This window comes from Podarcis liolepis (assembly GCF_965112155.1).
Source record: "Podarcis liolepis genome assembly, chromosome: 13".
NCBI classification, from domain to species: domain Eukaryota; kingdom Metazoa; phylum Chordata; class Lepidosauria; order Squamata; family Lacertidae; genus Podarcis; species Podarcis liolepis.
The window spans coordinates 7,172,355-7,189,572 of NC_139573.1; the positions used below are offsets into that span (position 1 = coordinate 7,172,355).

General features: G+C 50.0%; 1 protein-coding gene across 6 annotated transcripts in view; it reads left to right on the top strand.

Annotated features, from left to right (window-relative positions):
• The window catches only part of CDH24 (cadherin 24), a 33,337-nt gene extending 19,267 nt beyond the window's left edge, over positions 1 to 14,070 (top strand). For all 6 annotated transcript variants that reach the window (XM_083471375.1, XM_083471378.1, XM_083471377.1 and 3 more), the window contains 8 exons: positions 1,501 to 1,668; positions 5,026 to 5,216; positions 6,162 to 6,415; positions 6,567 to 6,703; positions 7,616 to 7,737; positions 8,292 to 8,406; positions 10,608 to 10,856; positions 12,541 to 14,070. In XM_083471375.1, the coding sequence (XP_083327501.1) occupies positions 1,501 to 1,668; positions 5,026 to 5,216; positions 6,162 to 6,415; positions 6,567 to 6,703; positions 7,616 to 7,737; positions 8,292 to 8,406; positions 10,608 to 10,856; positions 12,541 to 13,055 (1,751 nt within the window). In that variant the 3' untranslated portion in view covers positions 13,056 to 14,070. The remainder of the gene's footprint in view (positions 1 to 1,500; positions 1,669 to 5,025; positions 5,217 to 6,161; positions 6,416 to 6,566; positions 6,704 to 7,615; positions 7,738 to 8,291; positions 8,407 to 10,607; positions 10,857 to 12,540) is intronic.
• The last annotated feature ends 3,148 nt before the right edge of the window (positions 14,071 to 17,218 follow it).

The following is a 17,218-nucleotide window of genomic DNA, read 5'->3' on the forward strand; positions in this document are numbered from 1 at the left end:
TGGTTAACATTGGGGAAGCATCGCAGATTAGCATAGGATGATGTGGTGACAGTCCACTATAAATCCTTACTGAGGCACTATTATTGCATCAGTGGCGCGTTGCAGAGCACACCTGCAACACCACCACCCCTCTCCAAAATCTGGAAGGGCTCATAGACAGGCCCTCAAATCCAAGCCTATGCAAGTGTGTGTGCCATAAAGGTAAAGGTAAAGGTACCCCTGACCATTAGGTCCAGTCGCGGACGACTCTGGGGTTGTGCACTCATCTCGCTCTATAGGCCGAGGGAGCCGGCGTTTGTCCGCAGACAGCTTCCGGGTCATGTGGCCAGCATGACTAAGCCGCTTCTGGCGAACCAGAGCAGCGCACGAAAACGCCATTTACCTTCCTGCCGGCGTGGTACCTATTTATCTACTTGCACTTGACGTGCTTTCAAACGTGCAGGAGCAGAGACCAAGCAATGGGAGCTCACCCCGACGTAGGGATTTGAACCGCCGACCTTCTGATCGGCAAGCCCTAGGCTCTGTGGTTTAGACTACAGTGCCACCCGCGTCCCAACTAGTGTGCCATAGGGGAGGTTTAAAGGTGCTGTCAGGCAGCCTCTGAGTTGCCGCCTTCTTCTCTGCAAGTCTATCCAACCACCAGTGACTCATCCCATCAACCTCCATCTGTATGTCCAGCTTCATGGTCACGTGAAGAACAACCTCTGAATCTGTTGGGTCAGCCACCTGTCTTTACATTCATCCAGATCATAGTGCCTCTACCCAGTGACTCTGACCAGCCCTGCTTGGCTTCATCTGTCACTTCCTGAAGTGTAGGTGTGTGGCCCTGGGTGCCCATGACGTCCGCTCTGTGTGATCTGCCTTATAGCTCCAGTCAGCCATTTCAGCTCAGCAGTGATTTCAGCTTGTGGAAGCTAGCCAGGGCTGCGTACCTAGCCTAGCATCCCATCCTTGTCTCCAGTGAAGTCTAGGTGGGTTCCCACGAGGCAAGACACAGTGACAACAGCAAGAACCTTTATTGAACTACATTACTGGGAAACAGAGGCAAAGCAACTGTCTATATACATTTCTGAAAACCTGGGCCACTCCCACCCCCAACGTGATTGGCTGTCTAAACTTCCAAACTGCGAATCACGACTCAAGAGTTGAATGGCCAATGGCAGAGGCCCAAATCCTGTAATGTTCTGCGATTGGACAAGATGTATCGAATCAGAACACGGGAGCTCAGAATCCTTAGTCCAGACTCAAGCTCAGGCAAACACAGACCACTGAATACATAACACTTCCTTCCCTTTAGGTGGAGCTAATTGAGAGGATGGAAGGGAAATTTGCAGGGTGGGAATCTATCATCTGTCTGTCTGTCTGTCTGTCTGTCTGTCTGTCTATCTATCTATCTATCTATCTATCTATCTATCTATCTATCTATTCTGGTCCTTCACCCACTGCTCCTTTTGCCACACTCTCTCTCTGATACTTCTTCTTCTTCCTCCTGCGTTTTAGGTGTGATCCGGACAGCGACCCCCAACATGGACCGGGAAACCCAGCAAGAATTCCTTGTCGTGGTTCAGGCCAAGGACATGGGGGGGCACGCCGGGGGTCTCTCAGGAAGCACGACCGTCACTGTCACACTGAGCGACGTCAATGATAACCCGCCTCGCTTCCCTCAGAGTGAGTTGGGAAGGGCTAGTCAGCATCAGACCTTAGTTCTTTCTATGGATGCGACCATATTTTCATGCGCAGGGTAGAAAGGCTGGTGTGGGGGAGGCTGTGGACAGGACATGCCTGCCGCTTTACAGTGGTACCTCGGGTTACATATGCTTCAGGTTACATACACTTCAGGTTACAGACTCCGCTAACCCAGAAATAGTGCTTCAGGTTAAGAACTTTGCTTCAGGATGAGAACAGAAATTTTGGTCCGGCGGTGCGGCGGCAGCAGGAGGCCCCATTAACTAAAGTGGTGCTTCAGGTTAAGAACAGTTTCAGGTTAAGAACGGACCTCCGGAATGAATTAAGTACTTAACCTGAGGTACCACTGTATTGGGGGAACAGAGGATTTTAGAGGTTGACCAGAAACTTCAGATTTTAATAGAAAGCTGGGATTGGACCCAAGTTTGCAAAGTAAAGCAAAGCAAAACCCACAAAAGAAAGCAACAATTCCTAGCCTCCCTAGCCACTTTTGCTACTCGTTTCCATGTTACAGTGGTGCCCCGCAAGAACGAATGCCTCGCAAGATGAAAAACTCGCTAGACAAAAGGGTTTTTCGGTTGCTTCCCTAGACGAATTTCCCTATGGGCTTGCTTTTTTCTTAAAGCCGCTTGAAGAGGCGCAGTTGCGACGGACCGTGCTTTGCAAGACGAAAAACATCGCAAGACGAAAAGACTCACGGAACGAATTATTTTCATCTTGCGAGGCACCACTGTAGTTTACTAAATTTGAGCCGCCAGATAGCTCAGAACTAAGGACTTGCTAATCAAAAACGTTGGATCTGAGCTGTCTACCGGCAAAATTGTCTTGCTTGGTTCTTAACTTTGTTAAGGAGAGGCAAGATGTTCCTGGGACAGGTTTTGCAATCTAATTGGATGTTTTGTTTACGGTTTAGCCTCGGAGCCTAGCATATTAAACGTTTTTTAATGTAACCACACACAAAACTGCAAAGCGCATCACAAGGAAACCTGCGACAACCTCAGACGTTACGTTATCCTTGACGCTAACGATTGTTGAAAAATATGTAACAGGCGAGCAAATACTGTAAATGTTTTAAGAGCGTGATTATGAATTAATGCAGGATGTTGCAATGTCTTCCTTTCATATTCATGATGTGTGAAGTCGTAGGGGAGAAGGAAGATCAGGAAAGGAGACGATGTTTCTTGAATAATGAAATCCGGCCGGTCTGTTCATGGCAGTCCACTCACCCTTTCCTGCTTCTCACGTAGTCCCAGTTTAGCGGGGCAAAGGACTGAGCAGGGCTGCTTGGAGCACAGCAAGGGTGCGCACACTGTACCTTTAAAGCACATTCGAAGCACATTCCCCTCAAAGGGGATTCTCAAAGAATTCTCCCCTCAAAGAATTCTGGGTGCTGTAGTTTGTCAAGGGCTGCTAGGAAGTGTGACTCAGTGAGGGGTAAACTGCACTGCCCAGAATTCTTTGAGGCAGGGGAATGTGCTTCGAATGTGCTTTCAGGGTACAATGTGTGCTTAACACAGTCTGAATCAGTAGCTGCCACTTTGCAGTGTGTAGATGGGTGTGTGTTTAAAATGACTCAAGTCAGAGGCAGCCCATTGAAGCAATGAATTCAAGTGACAGGAAAGGACATTCCGACTAAACATCAGGAAGTGCTTTCTGTCAATAAGAGCTGTTTGACAGCGGAACAGTCTCCCTCGGGAGGTTGCAGACTCTCCTTCCTTGGAGGTTTTCAAGCAGAGGTTGGATGGCCATATTAATAATAATAATATAAATAATAATAATTTATTATTTGTACCCCGCCCATGTGGCTGGGTTTCCCCAGCCACTCTGGGCGGCTTCCAACCGAATATTAAAAACAATACAGCATCAGACATTAAAAACTTCCCTAAACAGGGCCGCCTTCAGTTGTCTTTTAAAAGTAAAATAGTTGTTTATTGCCTTGACATCTGCTGGGAGGGCATTCCACAGGGCGGGCGCCACTACTGAGAAGGCCCTCTGCCTGGTTCCCTGTAAACTCACTTCTCGCATGGAGGGAACTGCCAGAAGGCCCTTGGCGCTGGACCTCTGTGTCCAGGCTGGATGATGGGGGTGGAGACGCTCCTTCAGTTCTACAGGACCATCTGTCTGTCATGGATGCTTTAGCTGAGATCCCTGCATTGCAGGGGGTTGGACTAGATGGCCCCTGGGGGTCCCTACAATTCTATGATTCCATGACTCTATGATTTGGTAGTCTTCAACAGAGAATTGCTGTGTACGCACCGTGCATTTAAAGCACACGCACACACACAAAATCCTGGGAACTGTAGTTTAAGGGTGCTGTTAAATGCAGCTCTGTGGGAAGAAAATTACAGTTACCAGGATCCTCTGAGGCAGGGAGTGATGTGCTTTCAATGTGGGCTGTGTACACAGCCTGCTTCTGCTAGTGCAAGGATTTATGCTCATGCAACAGAAACCCCCCTCTGTCTCCTGTCCCCACATTCACGCTGAAAGGTTCAGGCAGCCCTTAGGATTTAGGGTGCTGGAGATGCAAGGAGGTGGAGGGAACGTTCTTTCATATGTGGTGGACTTGTAAAAGGGCAAAAGAGTACTGGGAAATGATCCATAACGAATTGAAAACAATGTTTTAAAGTGCTTTCCCCCCCTAAACCAGACAGAGTCCTTTCTGTTGGGGATAATTCAGACTGAGATTCCCAGGTGTCAAAAAAGGTTATTTATGCATGCTACTACTGCGGCCCGTGTTTCGTTAACCCCAAAATGGAAAACGAGTGAGTTCCCAGCTAAAGAAGAGTGGCAACTTAAGCTGACAGAATATGCGCAGCTTGCAGGCTTAACATACAGAATAAGAGAACAAGAAGAACATACATTTAGAGAAGAATGGAAAATGTTTATTGAATATATGGGGGCAAATTGTGTACACTTGAAAACTTTGGCAGCATTAAGATAAATTCAAATGTGTGAGTAAGTTTTCACAGATATAATAATGGGATACTGAATGGTTTAGTTTCTGTAAAATAAGCAGGGATTTATGATATGCAAAATGAACCGTGGAAAGAGAAGAAGGGAAGTTATTGATGTTTTAAGGATGTTTAAATGAGTATTTAAATTGTAAAACAGAAAATATAATAATAATAATAATAATAATAATAATAATAATAATAATAATAGATGATAGATAGATAGATAGATAGATAGATAGATAGATAGATAGATAGATTTAGGGGGACATAGAGGGAGAGGAGTGGGAAGGTTCTGCTGGTTAGCCAAAAGTCCTTGCTTTGTTGGCTGCCGCCCATTCTCTTGCATACACACACCTGTTTCCCTGCACTTCTTCCCATCCCCCAGGCTCCTACCAGTTTTCCGTGGTAGAGACTGCACCTCCCGGCTCTGCCGTGGGGCGGTTGCGAGCGCACGACCCCGACGAAGGGGAGAATGCTCTGCTGGCCTACAGCATTCTGGACGGAGGAGACGGGGCCGAAGCCTTCGCTATCCACACCGATGCGCTGGGACAGGACGGGATCATCACAGTGAAAAAGGTTGGTGGAGGCGCCCCCATTCTGGGGGTACCTTGAAATTAGGGGGGCTATGATCCTCCTCCCTCCCTCCCAGGGACCACCCCCTCCATTTGCCCCACAGGCAGCAAAAGATGGGAGCTGTGGGTTCTGAAGGATTCAACAAGTTCATGGAGGGGAAGACCACTGATGATGATTTCATATATTGAATTTATATACCACCCTATACCTGGAAGTCTCAGGGCAGTTCACAGAAAAGATCCCAATATATAAAATCAAAATAAGAACAATAACGCCTGCCCCCCAAAAGAGCCACATTTTAAAAGGGTATATTATGTCAATCAGGTCAACCAAAGGCCTGGTTAGAAAGGAACGTTTTTGCCTGGCGCCTAAAGGTGTATAATGAAGGCGCCAGGCGAATTTTGCTGGGGAGAGCATTCCACAGATGGGGAGCCACTGCAGAGAAGGCCCCGTTCTCATGTTGCCACCCTCCGGACCTCTCGAGGAGGAGGCACACGGGCCTCAGAAGATGATCTCAGGGTCCAGGTAGGTTCATCTGGTCCTTGAGGTATTGCAGTCCTGAGCCAGCAGATCACTTTTATGTTCTGATGTCCTTTAAAGCAGCGGAATAAGTCCTAATGTCCCAGCAAATGTGGTCACCAACAGGATGCTCAGGAAAGTGGGTTTGATGAGACCTGGAACTGGCTGCTAAACTGTCAGCCTGGACTGAGCGATACTGAATACTCAGTAGACGACTGACAGAGGCTTCCAGCCTTACACCTTAGTTGTAGCTTCACAGCCTGCTTTTCTTATTTCCCTGACTCATGCTAAGAAGTGTCCCTGACTGTTGCTATTCCGCTTCCGCAAGCATCCCCACTGCCGTCTTTTGACGGGTCTCCCCGTCCCATAGAGCTCCCCTCCCTCTTTCCCTCTGGTTCCCCGCTCTAACTTGCCCATACCCTCCCGCAGCCCCTCGACTTCGAATCGCGCCACTCGTACACCTTCCGCGTGGAAGCCACCAACACGCTCATTGACCCTCAGTACATCCGCAAAGGCCCCTTCAAGGACATGGCCACCGTCCGCATCACGGTGGAGGATGCCGACGAGCCCCCGGCCTTCTCCCGCTCCGACTACCACCTCGCCGTCTACGAGAACAGCCCCCCGGGGACCCTGCTGGGCAAGGTGACAGCCGTGGACCTCGACTCCCCCAGCAGCGCCATCCGGTAACGGCAAGCGGGGGGCCGCAGGAGCAGGGGTGGGGTGGGGATTGTGCAGATTAGCATCTGCCTGCCTTGTGTGTGAAAGTTACAGTTGCTCCGTTTGTACCTGGTTGCCACGACAACCTGATGCCCCAGGTTCCCCCCCATCTTCTAGATACTCCATCCTGCCGCACACGGACCCCGAGCGCTATTTTAGCATCAACCCTCAGGACGGGACCATCCTGACCTCTGTGCCTCTCGACCGGGAGCTCTTGCCCTGGCATAACATGACCGTGGTGGCAACGGAACTTGGTAAGGGACAGGTGGGTTTGGGGAGGGCCAGGTGGGTGTCTCTGGGATACGGTGGCTGGGTTTGGGGTATTCATTTGCGGGTCGGATTCCCCCCCCCCCGTCGACAGACACCGCAACCAATGCTTTTATTCCGCAGTGTGCAATATATACGCCTATTTCCCAATGGGCAAATATTTACTCACTGTCTCTCTCGCTCTCTTTCTCTCTCCGTGTATCGTTTTGCATGGGATGCACTTCCTCCTTTGCGCCACCTGCCTCGCGCACTTTCTGCCATCTTTGTCCCGTGTGGCTCCTTGCTTGTTGTGATCACCGCGCACGTCTGATGTGGCGGCGACGCACTCCTCTGCGTGCCAATTCTGTGGCCTGCGCGCCTTGCTGTGGCTCCGTTTTCGCATGGCTGTATACGCCGGGCGCAATGCGGCTGCTTGATCGCATGCATCTCCCTACCCCTGTGTAAACGCGGCACGCCATGCGCTGGCCCCTCCCTCTCCTTGGATCTTATGGGGCTGTGTGTGTGCACGCTCTAAAATGCTGTATTTGCATGGGTGACAATTTCTGTGTACCTGCCTTGTGTTCATTTTTGTGGAACCTCCTAACTACCCCACCCTATGGTCCGCCTGGCATGCGCTCCTATGCCCCCTCTTTGCCTGCTGTAATCTCTCTGATCCTATGGCTTCGTATGCACACTTGTCACATGGAACTGCCCTGGCCTGGGACTGCTGATCTGCACGGCTTTCCCCCTTTGCAACTTAAACATTTTTCAATTGGGGGGGTCCTGGTGAATTTCCCGTTGTGTGTCCCTCCGTGTCGCCTGCATTCCATTCCCGGCACGTCCCGCGTGGCTTTTCCTCGGCCGCCTCACGCTGTGTGTGGGCTGTGTGCTTCTCCCCATCCCCCCGCTCTTGCCCCCAGACAGCCCCACACAGGCCTCCCACGTCCAAGTGGCCATCCAGATTCTGGATGTCAACGACAACCCACCCCAGCTGGAGCACAGCTATGAGCCGTTTGTCTGTGACAATGCTGCGCCCGGCCACGTAAGTGCTACCTGGGACCTGGTACGGGTAATAACGCCCACCGGTTTGGCTATTGGGGTGGAGCTAGGCGGCACATATTGTTATAGGAATGTACTAGATAAAATTTAAAAGAAATATACAGTAATATGAGTACATTCATTTGTAAAAAAAGGAATATACAACGGGATAGACATGTAGTCCAATGTGTTGGTAGGTATATGATTTGGGGGGGGGGGGTTGTCTTTGTTTTTCCCCTTTGTTTTTCTTTTCTTTTTTCAGATATATAAAATTTGTATATAATCTCGGTATACATGTTGGAAAATATATTATAATAAGCTCTGTAATGTAATATGACAATGTTTACCAATGTAATATATGAATGTTAAATAAATAAATCTGGGGGGGGGAGGGATGGAGCTAGGCGAGGAGGTTGCAGCATAGCTGTCAACTTTTCCCTTTTCTTGCGAGGAATCCTATTCAGAATAAGGGAATTTATCTTTAAAAAAAGGGAAAGTTGACAGCTATGGGTCGCAGCTTGGCTCCGTCACCCCTTTCCTTTCCCCTTCTCCCGCTAGTTGGTGCAGCTGATCCGAGCGGTGGATCGAGACGAGGACGGGAACGTGAGCCGCATCATAATCCGCTCCCCCCTTGGGGCCAGGGACCCGAACGTCACTGTGCGAGACAACAAGGGTGAGGGATTGCTCTCAGGTGTGGCTTTCTCAAACATCCCAGGCGGTTGGCAGGCAATCTCAGATAAAACTGGTCATCTAGTCCAGTGGCCTGGGAGGGAGTGAGATAATCTAGGAGGGGGGGCACTAAGAGGCAAGGGCTGGGGGGCTGGTTGGTGGTGGTGGCGGCTGGAGGTGTAAATGACAATCAGACCTTGAGACGCTGGTATCCCTGGATCTAGTTCATCAACTTTGCTGAATTAATTAAACTAAATAGTTTTAATTGGATTTTGAATACATGTGCAATGAATCGTTACTGTTTAATTTTATTGTGTTATTATCTTCCTTAGTGGGTCGTGCCGACTGCTATTCCGAATGGTGCTTTTTGTAGGGCAGGGGACATTGGGCATGAGTTTATGGAACCAAGGAGCGGGGTGGTGGTTTGGGAACCACAGATCTCGACTCATTTCAGAACGGTTTCAGATCTGAGTTGGCCTTGAGCTCTTCCAGGAGAGGGAAAAGGGGACTGCAACCTTGCTTCTTTGGCTTGATCTCTCTGTGGCTTCTGACACACCATCAACCGTGGCGTCCTCTCTGTGGGATGTGTGTTGGGGGCACTGCTTTACAGCAGTTCCAGTCCCCCCCTGCAGGATCATCTCGGGAGAGTGGCATTGGAGAAAATGCTCCTCAGCCTTGGCATCTATGTTTTGGGGTGCTGTGGGTCACCCTTTCCCCCCTAATGCTACTTAGCATATGAAACCCTTAGGAATGCTCATCAGACAGTATGTAGCCTCTGAATTGAGAATGGCCAGGCAGGCTCTGAACCACCATCTGGCCACAGTGGAGGGCTGGATGAGTGCCAACAAACGGAGCTTAAACCCTGGCAAGACAGAGGCCCTGTGTGCGAGTGCTGCCCACGTCCAGGGCATAGTTCAGTTACCTGTTGCGGACAGTAAAGGAAGGAACAGGTACATAGCCTGGGGCTGCGCTGGATCCATCTTTGTCACTCAAGGCACAGATGGCACCAGTAGCTGTTACGGTTGTTGTTTGTCGCTAATTAAATTTCTGTACCACCCTTCGTCCGAGGACCACAGGGCAGTCTGCAATATGAAAACACACAGAAAACATACCATAACAACAAAGGGAAATGATAACCTTGACACACAGCTTCAAAGACCATAGATTGTTTCATTAGCCAAAGTCTAGGAGTGCCTTTGACCACATTTGGTTGCAGCTGCTCCTCGACTGACATAGCTTGGCTGCCGTGACTTTGGCGCTGAGAACCTCAAGCCTGGATTTCCACAACGTGGTCTCTATGTGGGGCTTCCCCTAGAAGGGGCAGCTGGCGCAGGATACAGCAGCTAGGTTGACCCAGGGCATCCCATCAGCACCTCTGCCACACAGGCTGCCAACACGGGCGCAGTTCAAGATTTGCCTTTCGGCATTTAAAGCCCTAAGCAACTTGACTGCAGTTCCTGCACTGCAGGGGCTTGGACTACATGACCCCTGGGGTCCCTTCGAACTCTACAGTTCTGTGGTTCTAACTTGAGACCAGTACAGTGGTACCTCGGGTTAAGTACTTAATTCATTCCGGAGGTCCGTACTTAACCTGAAACTGTTCTTAACCTGAAGCACTACTTTAGCTAATGGGGCCTCCTGCTGCCGCCGCGCTGCTGCTGCACGATTCTGTTCTCATTCCTGAAGCAAAGTTCTTAACCCAAGGTACTATTTCTGTGTTAGCGGAGTCTGTAACCTGAAGCGTATGTAACCTGAAGCGTATGTAACCCGAGGTACCACTGTATATCTGAGGGACCCCACTGCCTAGCAACTGCGCTTCTCAGATGGGGAGTTGCAGAGAGTTGTGTGCTTAGCCTGTTGTACAAACTAGGCTTTTAGTGTTGCAGCTCCAGCTCTCTGGGATCAATTACCAGCTGAAATAAGACCATCGCCTAGTGCCAGGATGCTTAGGTGCCTACTGAATCCATTTTTGTTTAGGAGCGCTTTCCCCAAGGGGTACCCCAATCATTTATGGAATATCAATTTTATAGCTGAGAAAATTGCTTTGTTTCTGATGTTTGTAGGGTGGCCTTACTGTTTTGAAGGGTTTGTTGATATTATGATTTTCAGAGCTCTCTCGCTCTCTCTCTGTGAGTCTTAACACCGCTTTATGCCGCAGTCTATAAGTTTGTTCCCCTAACCGCCTTTCATCTTCTCCCTCCCCAGATAACTCTGCCTCCTTGCTACTTCGTGCCGCCCGCCTGCCCACCCAAGGCGGGTCCCTGCTGGTGCCGCTGGAACTGGTGGACGGGGGCTCTCCCACCCGCACAGGCTCCCCCACCCTGACCGTCAGCATCTGCCGGTGTCGGCGCGATGGGGCCATGCACTCCTGCGGGGCCGAGGCCCTGGGCTCCCCGGCAGGCCTCAGCACGGGTGCCCTTCTTGCCATCCTCGCCTGCGTGGGCACTCTGCTTGGTGAGAACGAACAGGGGCTGCACTCAGGTGGCAGAAATGGGGGCTGCGAACTGGGGAGGGGGGAGGAATCCGGTTCCTTCCACACTCCAGTGAGAAGATCGGCAATTCACGCTTCTGCACCAATACGCAAACTGAAACATAGCTAAACTTCAGAGTTCACGCTTTTCAGAATTTTGTGACGCAGTTCACCAAACAAACAACTGGTGCAAACGTGTTTATGTCAGGGGGAAGTGTGCGAAAAAATGTTACTGCAAATTACGTACAGAAATGCATTGTGTCGGGGGGAAATTGCTTGCGAAATTTTGCATCTTAGCTAAAACTGCGTGCAAGAACGTAATTATGGGAAATCAGCGCTAGAACAAATTTTCGCAAGGATTTTTTAAAATTGCAATTTACTGCAGAAATGTTGAGAAGTGAATTTAAGAGCGTTTTTTAAAAAAATGAGTAACTGCAATTGATCGATTTGCCCATCCCCACCGAAAACCCAGACAGGGCAGGGGTAGATTTTCAGAATGAGTGGAATCAATGATTCCTGGAGATAGAGTTTCAAAACTAGGAAGAGGCTGTTTATCTAAATCTCCAATGTTTATCTAAGGATGGATCTCGGACAACAACAACAACAAAAACAACCAACAGCTTGAAATGTGAACGTGGGCTTCTGTTAACAGTGCCAGGGGTTGAGACAGAATCCTGGGGTCAAGAGCAAAGCAGTAGAGTGAGCCCCTCTTATGGTATTCCAAGAATGTGGGCCTTGCAGATCACGAGCTCAGAAAAAGTCACCGAAAAGATCTGAGAGCAGAGGCTGGGCGTCAAAACTGAGCAGAGGACCTCTAGAAACATGGAGGGTGGACTTCCTTTTTTAAACTTTATTCCAAAACCGAAAAAGAATTACAAACATCAAATTCAAAATCCATATTCGTTTTGTAACATAAGCCTATTACATAGCTGACTAAATTAAAATATACCTATTGCTATAGACTTCCCTTTGTTGTATATAAATGCAGCACAATTAGAAATATTATATTAGAATTTTTTATAAGTTCCCCTATGCCCCCCACTCCCCTTCACCCATGTGTGATGTCAAAATTTTTTTACTTCTTCCATCTTGTGTTGTTGTAATTATGGAGGGTGGACTTTTGAGAATGAGCCTTTTCTACCTCCACTGAAGATGGAGTGGAGAACAGCTCTGCTGAACCCCGGTGCTCCTTGTGGGTTTCTGGCCGCTGTAAGAACAAGATGTTGGACTCGATGGGCCATTGGCCTGGCCTGGGAAGGCTCTTATTGTGTTATGTCCTTCTGATTCCACAAGAAGCGTCCAACAAGGCGTATGGGCGTGTGTGGTGATGAAAGCCCTTCTGTTTGTTGTGCCTTGCTAACGCCTGTCCTTCTCCCCAGAGCCAGTGTGGTGTAGTGGTTAAGAGCGGTAGACTTGTAATCTGGTGAACCGGGTTCGATTCCCCGCTCCTCCACATGCAGCTGCTGGGTGACCTTGGACCAGTCACACTTCTGTGAAGTCTCTCAGCCCCACTCGCCTCACAGAGTGTTTGTTGTGGGGGAGGAAGGGAAAGGAGAATGTGAGCCGCTTTGAGACTCCTGAAGGGGAGTGATAAAGCAGGATATCAAATCCAAACTCTTCTTCTTCTTCCCCTGCTTCTTTCTGTCCGTTTCCACCACCCGCCTCCAGCCCTGGTGCTGCTGTTTGTCGCCCTCCGGAGGCAGAAGCAGGCGGCGCTGCTGCCTTTCGAAGAAGAGGACGTCCGCGAGAACATCATCACCTACGACGACGAGGGCGGGGGCGAAGAGGACACAGAGGCCTTCGACATGGCCGCCCTGCAGAACCCCGACGCTGCCCCTCCACCGCCTCAGCAGCGCCGCCTCTTCCGGCGGGACGTGCTCCCCCGCCTGCACTTCCCGCCCTCCTTGCCGACCCGCCTGCCCCCGCAGCCCCACGACGTGGCCAGCTTCCTGGCGGCCCGCCTGAGCGAAGTGGACGCCGACCCCTCCGTCCCCCCCTACGACTCCATCCAGGTGTACGGCTATGAGGGACAGGGCTCCTCGGCCGGCTCCCTCAGCTCCCCAGGGTCCTCTTGCGCGGGCGACAGCGACGCCGGAGGGTACGAGTACCTGGAAGAATGGGGGCCACTCTTCCGAACACTGGCTGAGCTCTACGGCACCCCAGAAGGGCCACCTCCAACCTGAGGGACCTTGAACCGGGAAGGGGTCACATCCACAGAACAGCGCGGCCCTCCAGTCCTCTCTGTCCCTGTCGTGTTGCTTGTTGCTTTCTCCCTTTTGGTTCGCTCTCGGTTTCAGCTTGTCTTCTAGACATCTCCTGTCCTTGTTTGCGTCGCCTCTCTGTAGGCCGGGGTGGCTGGTCTGTGGCCTACCAGATGTTTCTGAGTCACATCAGTCCCACCCGGCATGGCCGGCAGTCAGGGATAATTGGGGATCATCTGCAGGGCCACAGATTAGCCACCCCAATTATTCTTTCAGTGCGTCTTTCATTCTCTCGCGGTTTTCCCGCTCCCCAAATCTTTCATGTTTAAATTACTTTGATTTTATTTCGGATTCTTCTCTTCCTTTCTTCAGCTACTTTGCACTTCCAGCTTCCGTCATTCCTTACTCTGTTCCTTTAGACGTCCTCGATTCCCTTTCCATTTTGCTACTTTGTCATTTGTTCAGCCTTTAAACAAAAATGTTATGGGTTGGTTTGGGTTGGGGTTTTTTTTTTGGTCCCCTCTGTAATTCACATTGTTTTCTCTTCATTTTGCTGTTACCTGTGCCGTGTTTATTCTGTTTTTGGTTTCCGTTCTTTTCTTTCCCCCTTCTCCTGTACAAAATAACTCTATGCATTCATTTTCTCCCAGAATCCTTTGGTACCAAACTCCCTCCCTACCTGGACCCTAACAATCCAGTCTTGCCAGCATGGATTTACCTCTCATTCAACTTGCAGCCCCCCCAGCCAGGGCAGGGCTTCTGACCTCACCACCAGCACCCCTGCATGGGCTCCCAGGAAAATGCGTGGAGATGGCAGCGAGGGCGGAGGACGAGATCTGGCCTCTGACCTCTGGACAAAGCCCTCCTCTCCTGATACCGCAAAGGGACTTTCTATAGCCAGGACAATTTTATTCTAGGGAGCTAAGGCATAATCGGTGTTGGGTGGGGGACATCCATGTTATAATTTCGTAATAAACAATTTATTTTCTAAAAAAAATATGACGACTGTGGATTTTCAGTTGTGCGTCTGCCTGAGCGAGATGTGAACAAGTTAGCATGTTGTTGTTGGCATCCGTATGTCTCGAGAGACAATGGAGTGTGCCTCTGGGGGTGAAGTCAAACCACTCCATTAGCGGTGACCTCCCCAATACGCAAGTCTAGGCAGTGTGTCTGGAGGTCCTGGGCTGCCCAGACGACAAGACTCCCCTCTCAGCCTCGCTGATGTAGTCCAAAAGAAAGCAGAGCAAGACATTTGGCACCAGCTTGGCTGCAAGAGTTGCAGGAAGGAGTACAAGGCACTATCCAACTGCCTTGGAGTCTCCGCACTGGATTTGTGTAGGGTTTACTCGTGAAGATATCCCACAAGGCAGCAGAGGTTTAGAATTAGTTTTCCTTCTCCTAGATGGGCTACCTTTCCACCTGCCCCTTTTTCCCTCTACAGCATTTGCAGAAAGTACCGCAACCCATTGGGCCTACTCTTGCTCTCATCCACTCAGTCTGCCAGAGCCTGTCTTCACATGCAGAAGAAGTCCCTAACTCACTGAGGGTTTGAGACCCATCGGCTGCCCTCACCTGATTTAGCTGGCCAGTTGAAGCTGTTTCCCAGGGTGTGGCTGCTGTCGCATTCTGGCAGCTTCCAGGAGCCACAGGTGAGAGCGGAGTGCAAAGGTGGACAAACTACCCCAGAAGGAGCACAATGTGTGTGTGTGTGTGTGTGTCCCGCAGAGGTACTACCCCCCCAACAACTCCCACACCCCATGATACCATGACAACCAATAAAACTTTGGGCCCTTCCAGATTGTCTCTATTTGGGGATAGGATTCTGACAAATTCAGGTTGTGCGATTATAGCGCATTAGGCGGTCTTGTGCAAAAACAAACTCTCCACCTCCCCAAAATATTGGGCTTTTTGCAACGTACTGGTGGTTGTGAGGTAGCTTGCTCTGACAGAGTTGCCTCGCCTCCCCACAAACAAATCAGGAGTGCTTATTAAATGGCCAACTGCCATCTAGTCTCCCTGCAAACAGATCAGGTTAAATGCTCGGTAAACGAGTTATCTGGAAACACCCTCAGACAGACTGGGCTCAACTCCTCTTGTGGGCTTCCCCCCAGTGGCGTGGCGTGGGTTGTCAGCACCCGGGGCAAGGCAAGTAATTTGCGCCCCCTAACCTGTGGATTTGCGCCCCCTAACCCCCAGATGTTGCGCCCGGTGCAGCCGGCCCCCCCTGCACCCCCCACGCTACGCCACTGCTTCCCCCAGGCATTTGGCTGGCTACTCTTGGAACAGAACGCCAGACCAGACCGAAAGGTCTTTGATCTGATCTGGCACGGTCCTCTTTATGAGTTTGCCGTAGCTGCGTGAGCTTTTGGAGGTGAAAGTCTAGCCTAGTCTAGAGGAGGAGCAGGGTGGGCAGTATAATAGATTGGAAAGGGTGTGTTGGAGGGCAGGCTGCCGGGCTCTGTTACGGGAGCTGCTGTGCGAAGCAGATGGAGGGGCAAAAAAGGGTGGCGAAAGCAGTGCTGCAAGGCGTTCTGTCCTTGGCTTATTAAGGCGTAGCATTCCCCCAGGGCTGGGTCTCAACCCCCCTGGGTGAAAAGGCTGCCCCCCCCCACAGGCCCTGGGTGCCATGAGCACATAGCCGTTAACATTTCCCATTTTTTAAGGGAAATTCCCTTATTCCGAATAGGATTCCTCACAAGAAAAGGGAAAAGTTGACAGCTATGCATGAACACCTGTTGGCTCAACCTGGAGAATAAGATCTACAGTGGCACCTCGGGTTACATACGCTTCAGGTCACAGACTCCGCTAACCCAGAAATACTACCGCAGGTTAAGAACTTTGCTTCAGGATGAGGACAGAAATCGTGCTCTGGCGGCGTGGCAGCAGCAGGAGGCCCCAATAGCTAAAGTGGTGCTCCAGGTTAAGAACAGTTTCAGGTTAAGAACAGACCTCCAGAACGAATTCAGTACTTAACCCGAGGTACCACTGTATAAGGTACAGCACCTGTGTCATTCTGGAGCATGTCAGGCTCCGACTCCCATCAGCCTCCAGGCAGCACTGCTGGGATAAACTGAGCTGCTGTGTCTCCTACCAGCCAGGCCAGGTAAGGACCCCCCCCCCCCGGACTCCCCTCCCAGCTAAGCTCTCCTTCCCTCCTGGCAGCATCCTTCCAATCACTTAGCAGATAATACGACAAGGCAGAAGCACTGCCTATTGGTAAAGAGACCGTCTTTATCAGCCGCTGAATACAATGGCAATAATCGGTTCCTCCAGGAGCAGAGGCACTCTACCTGTGCCTTACCCATAAGCAAAAGAAGCCTATTGCCTTCATGTTCTAGGTGCAGGTTTGTCGCTCAGGTGCAGAACACCGTCTGTCCCTAATGCCATTTCCCGGTAAAGCTGGGAATGTTCCTTGCTGAATTCCTGGACAGCCACGGCCACCAAGTTAGATGGATCAGTGCAATGCAGCTTCTTGTGGCCCATTGCTGAGAAAGAGGACATATCCGGCACCAGAAGGAACAGCGAGGAGAACTCCTGGGCCCCTCCCTGCACCAAGGATGTATCTTCCTTAAACATTTTAATTTAATTTAATTAAGCCTTATCAGAAGCATATGCAGATAACCAAGCCCTAAGCAACACATTTCAAATAGATTCCACTTCTGGCAATATGGACTAGGAAGCAATCTCCCCCACCGCTTCACTTCCTGAGAATGTTAATTTCTAACCATGTTTTTAAAGGAAAATTATTTAAGTAATGTACCTGTGTGGGCCTCAAGCATAGGAGTGAGGAAACTTTTTGGGCCACATCACCTGTTGGAAAGCAGTTAGGGGGCCACATTCCACACACAATCACACAGACAGGTATTTCAGCTAGTTTTTAGGTGGTTTTTAGTTGTTTTTAAATGTTTTAAATGCGTTTCTGTTTGATTTTAAGTGGCACTGTTTTAAACCCCTTGGTCTTTGCTGCCCTTTGGAGGGAGCTCGGAATACAAATCCTAATAATAAACAACATAAATAAATAATGTTCCTGTCGGAAACAGACATCTATTTACATTGTTAGCAACTAACTCCACTCTAGTGTGAAAAGGAAAAAGAATGAATAAGAAACTTATCCAATACCCCTTATCTATCCTGACTAAAAAAAA